Source organism: Carlito syrichta, unplaced genomic scaffold (genome assembly GCF_000164805.1).
Source record: "Carlito syrichta isolate Samal-C Ts95f unplaced genomic scaffold, Tarsius_syrichta-2.0.1 Scaffold120462, whole genome shotgun sequence".
NCBI classification, from domain to species: domain Eukaryota; kingdom Metazoa; phylum Chordata; class Mammalia; order Primates; family Tarsiidae; genus Carlito; species Carlito syrichta.
The window spans coordinates 16,660-21,224 of NW_007064558.1; the positions used below are offsets into that span (position 1 = coordinate 16,660).

Consider the following 4,565-nt stretch of genomic DNA (forward strand, 5'->3'; position numbering starts at 1 on the left):
TTGCCCACTCTGGCTCTTTTGTCCTTTTCTGAGACCAGGAAGCGGCTACAGGAGGGAAGCAAGGGTCCGGCTTTGGGCTCCATGTTCCACCACTGATCTCGCAGCCTTGGTGTTGGGGCCGACAGGCCCACCAGGCTGTGCCAGGCTGGTCCCTTTGTGACCAGGCAGTGGGCACCTCTGGGCCAGCCCTTGCATCTGTTTTGTGGAGGATGCTGAGGATGGGACAGGGAGAGTGCCCATGGGGCTAGGTCACGGATGAGCCTGATAGTGCTCTGGACGACCCACTGTCTGGGAGACCCCCACCATCCTCTGGCCTCCGCAGCAGGAAGGACGCACCAGGTACACAGGCGAGAACAAAAAACGCCTTTATTGGTGCATGGACTCGCAGGATGGGATGGGCTGGTGTGGCACTAACTCAAAGATGACCACCTTGCCTCCCTTCCCTCCTCAATCAGTCTCGCTCCCTCCAGCACAGGAGCTGGGGTCGGGGCTCCAGACTCCGAACCCTACCGCCTGGGGCCAGGTCCTGAGCTAGGTCACACGTTTACTCTTGGACCAATCGTGAAGGCAGTGGCGGGGTCCTGGGAGGAACATGGCTGGCTTGGGGGGACCTGCGGGCCCTCAAAGCAGCACCTAGCAATCCTGGGGGCAGTATCCCAACCTGTGTCCGGCCCAGCAGCGTCAGTGAAGGCACGATGGCTGGCCCCATCCTGCCGCAGGAGGCCACAGCTTTGGCCAGACACATGGCTCACACAGTGTAGCTACTTTTTCCGCCGGGGGGTCCGGGAGCTGCTGCTGCAGCCATCCGGGGGTGGGGTGGCCTGTTCGCAGGCAGCTCTGGAGTCCTTCTTGGGGGCCGGCCTGTGCGTCTCCCCTCTGGCTGGCAGGAAGGACCTGGGAGGCCTTGGAGCCAGCAGGGCCTGCATGACTCTGATAGCCGCCACAGCCGCCAGGAGCCCCCAGAGCAGGGTGGGGGCCTCCAGGGAAGACAGTCGAGTTCGAACCCAGCAGAGGGCCTGGGCCAGGGCACTGCTGGAGCTGCGAGCCCGCGGTGGGCTCTTGTCCTGGGGGAGCAAGATTGAGGGTGTGTCCGTAGGACTCGCTCTAGAGGCAGGCGCCACCCCTGCCCCCCACCCTGCCAGGCCACGCCCCTCACCTGCAGCCCAAACTGCCTGAGCAGCGTCTCCAGCATCGGGTCCCCGAGGGACACGGGTGGGAAGAACTCCTCCACCCACTGGCGCCGCCACCACCTGCTGCCACAGGACCAGACACTCACTGTGTGGCTGGAGCTTAGGACCCAGTGTCCCACCCGGCACCAGCCTTACCCCTGCTCTCCGGGCTGTGAGAACCAGTACTTGTAGCGCTGGGCCCGCATGAAGGTGGGCGGCTGCTTGTGGAAGGGGTACCTGGCAGCCTCATTCTGGACCAGGCGGATCACTGGGGCAGGGACAGGCTCAGTGCGCCCACCTGCTGCCCTTCCACCACTCCCTGGCCCGCCCCATATGCTCCTGCACAGGCGCCTCCCACCACCCAACCTCCCCCCGCCTCTGGGGCCTCACCAGGCTCCTTGCCCTGCAGCAGGCGGAGGACCAGGCTGGTGAACCACGGGCTGTGTGCGTGTGGGCCCAGGGCAGCAAACCACATCTGCCAGTCGAGGCGCGGCTGGTGGGGCACCACCACCGGGGGTGGCCGGCTCACGTTCCCGGGCTTGTACATGAACTCCACCTCCTAATGGGTGGATCATGGTCAGCGGGGCTGGCTGACCTGGTCCCACCTCTCCCACCTTCCACCCCGGGAGGCTCACCGTCCAGTGGTGGCCGTCGTAACTGCCCTCCAGCACCACCTCAGGCCGCCCACCCAGCCCAGTCATCCTGCGGAAGAGGCCATATGAGCTGGCCAGCTGCAAGCGCTCCACAGTGCCAAACAGGCGGTGGGCCCCTGTCCAGAGGCGCCCATGGGTTCCTGGCTCCACATAGGAGTATGGCACCTGGAGACAGGCAGGCAGAGGCTCAGAGTAGCCCCTTTAGTGCCCCTGTACCCCCCAGCCATGCTACCCACCAGGCTGGTCACGAACAAGGCCACCGTGGCAACGCCCAGGACAGACAGTGGGACTGCAGCACTCAGCTTCCTCAGCCAGCCCCGCACCTGGGTCCACCTGGGGGCAGGACCCAGGCGTGGTCAGGCCTGCCCTGCACACCTGTCCCCCACCCCCTTCTTGGGCTGGGTACCTCCAGAGAGCAGTCAGAAGCTCCCAGGTGAGGGAGGCCGCACCCAGCCACACGGTGGGCAAAGTTACTGTCTGCAGCCACTGAGAGAACTGGTGGAAGGTGAAATCTGCCGGGAGAGGGGTGTGTAAGCAGGGAGTGTCTGGTCCTTGCCTCCTGGCTCCCAGCTGGCACTCACTGGCCAGGAGAGGGGTGCATAAGCAGGGGCGCCTGGTTCTTGTCTCCTGGCCCCCCGGCCGGCACTCACTGGTTCTGGAGTGGATGGTGCGCTGCTGCCAGTAAACTTCCAGGCCAAAGTAGTGCACGGTGCCATAGGCCAGCAGCCCGCAGACGGCCAGTTCCAGCAGCAGGGACAGCGCAGCCAGGAGGGCCTTGAGCCAGGCTGTGGGGCAGGACGGCTGTGGGCTGGTAGGGTCCACAGCCAGGGGGTGGGACAGAGCTAGAGTGGGGGACCCGTGGTGCTGGAGAGGAAACGCCCTGGGAGGGCCGGGGACTGGGATGGCTAGCTGCCCAGGTCCAGCTAACACTCACAGGTAGGCATCTTCTTGTGGCGGCCGTGGCCAGGCTCGGCTCCCAAGTGCTGGTCATCCAGGAGCGCGGTGGTGAGCACCAGCGTCAGCAAGTTGAAGAAGTTGTAGTTGCCAGTGATAATAATCAGGACTTGCAGCAGCACCTACGGGAGAACCCAAACTCAGAGCCCCCGCGGGCTGCCCCTCCTGGGCCCCGTTGACCTGGAGACCGAAACCCCGCAGTGAGGCTGCAGCCCTCTGACTGGCACATACCGCCACACCCGAGCAGCCATGAGGCCTTGTGTGGCTGGTGGCAGAGGCCCCCACCTACCTGAGAGTAAAAGGCAGCCAAGCGCAGGCGGCGAACAGGGGCAAAGAACAGCGGGGGCACAGCGATCTCGATGAGGAAGGTGGCCACCACACTGAGCTTGTGCAGCCAGACGGGAAGGTGGTGTGCAAACCAGGCGGCGGGTGTGGGCAGGCACTGGGTCTCGAAGTGGTAGGCGAGGGCTGCAGGCGATGGGCGGGCCGTCAGGGTTGGGCAGAGCCCCTAGACTGCCCCAGGTGCAGGCCAGGACCCTCACCAGTGAGCCCCCACCACGCAGGGCAGCGGCTGGTCAGCTTGACCACGCCTGAGGCGAACATGAGGCGGAACAGCAGCCAGCGCACGAGCCAGAAGGGGAGGCCTTCATGGGGCGAGGCCCCGGCTGGCCCACCCTGGGGGGCCTGCTTGCGGTGGGCGGGCTGCCTCAGTGGGGCTACCAGCACGGCCAGGAAACCAGTCTCCAGCAGCAGAGAATCCCTAGGGGAGAGGAGATAGCAGAAAGGCCCCTCCCCACGAGGCTGCTCCCCTTGGAGGGTCCTCCCGGGAGAGGCAAACACCCCACCACCACCACCCGGCCTCCCAAACCGATAGGCACTCACCACTGGAAGTAAAGGAACACCTGGCCCACCTGCAGGGAGAAGGGCGTTCAGGGGCTGGAGCAAGTCTGCTGGGGTGGGTGGGGCGGGCGAGCCAGCTGGTGTTGAGGCCCCCTGGTGTGTGGGGACCGCGCACAGCCCACTTGCCTGGCAGGCTGACAGGTAGGTGGCCCAGAGCAGAAGGTAGACGAGTGTGTGGCGCAGCGGGCTCAGCAGCAGGGCGCCCAGGGCCAGCAGGGTGCCCAGCAGGCTCAGCAGCTCCAGGCCCTGTGCCGTGTCCAGCCCCAGGCTCGGGGCTTCCCACAGCAGCGTTGGTGTCTCCCACAGCTGCTGCCAGCGCCCCTTGCCCTGCGGCCGCAGCGTCCTCCTTGCCGGCAGGATGCCCTCAGGGCCATAGAGGCCTGTGGGGGGGCATGTCAGAGCCAGGCCTTGGGACCCTCTCGCAAGCCAGACTCCCCTGAGTCAGGCCTGCAGACAGCCCTCTGCCCCAGCTCGGGGTCTGCAGTCCCTCAAGGCCCTTCCCCAGGCAGAACCAGTAGACGCCTCGTCCCTGGGCCCAGAGACCTGCCCAACTACCCGGGGCAGAGCCCACTCTGACTTCCGAGTCAGGGTGCCCGCCAGGTCTGGGCCCAAGCCTCTCTCCCACCCTCCTGAGCTCTGTCCCCGCCCAGGTCAGAGCCTGGAACCCTACGGGGAACGGACCGTGGCACACGTTCCTACCCCACACCCGGAGGCCCGCGGCCACGAACCGCCGCCCCGTCCCCCGTGTCGAGGCCTGGACTTCACTCCCACCCCTGACGGCGCGGGTGCCGGGCAACCGGACGAAAGGATGGAGGGTCCCGCGCGCGGGCTGGGCGGTGTCCCTCCCTGGGCGCCCTCACCCGGGATCTGCGTGTAGAGGGAGGCGAAG

General features: G+C 66.3%; 1 protein-coding gene across 1 annotated transcript; it reads right to left on the bottom strand.

The window, feature by feature from the left end:
• Nucleotides 1-340: 340 nt before the first annotated feature.
• LMF2 (lipase maturation factor 2) lies at nt 341-4,564 on the bottom strand. Its single transcript, XM_021707543.1, has 14 exons — nt 4,537-4,564; nt 3,803-4,056; nt 3,659-3,687; nt 3,319-3,536; nt 3,066-3,244; nt 2,757-2,898; nt 2,473-2,607; nt 2,229-2,334; nt 2,059-2,155; nt 1,805-1,987; nt 1,560-1,728; nt 1,326-1,437; nt 1,157-1,253; nt 341-1,064 (listed from the first exon to the last, which is right to left on the bottom strand). The coding sequence occupies exons 4-14, from the start codon at nt 3,377-3,379 to the stop codon at nt 762-764; spliced, it is 1,584 nt and encodes a 527-aa protein (XP_021563218.1). The 5' UTR covers nt 3,380-3,536; nt 3,659-3,687; nt 3,803-4,056; nt 4,537-4,564; the 3' UTR covers nt 341-761.
• Nucleotide 4,565: the final 1 nt, after the last annotated feature.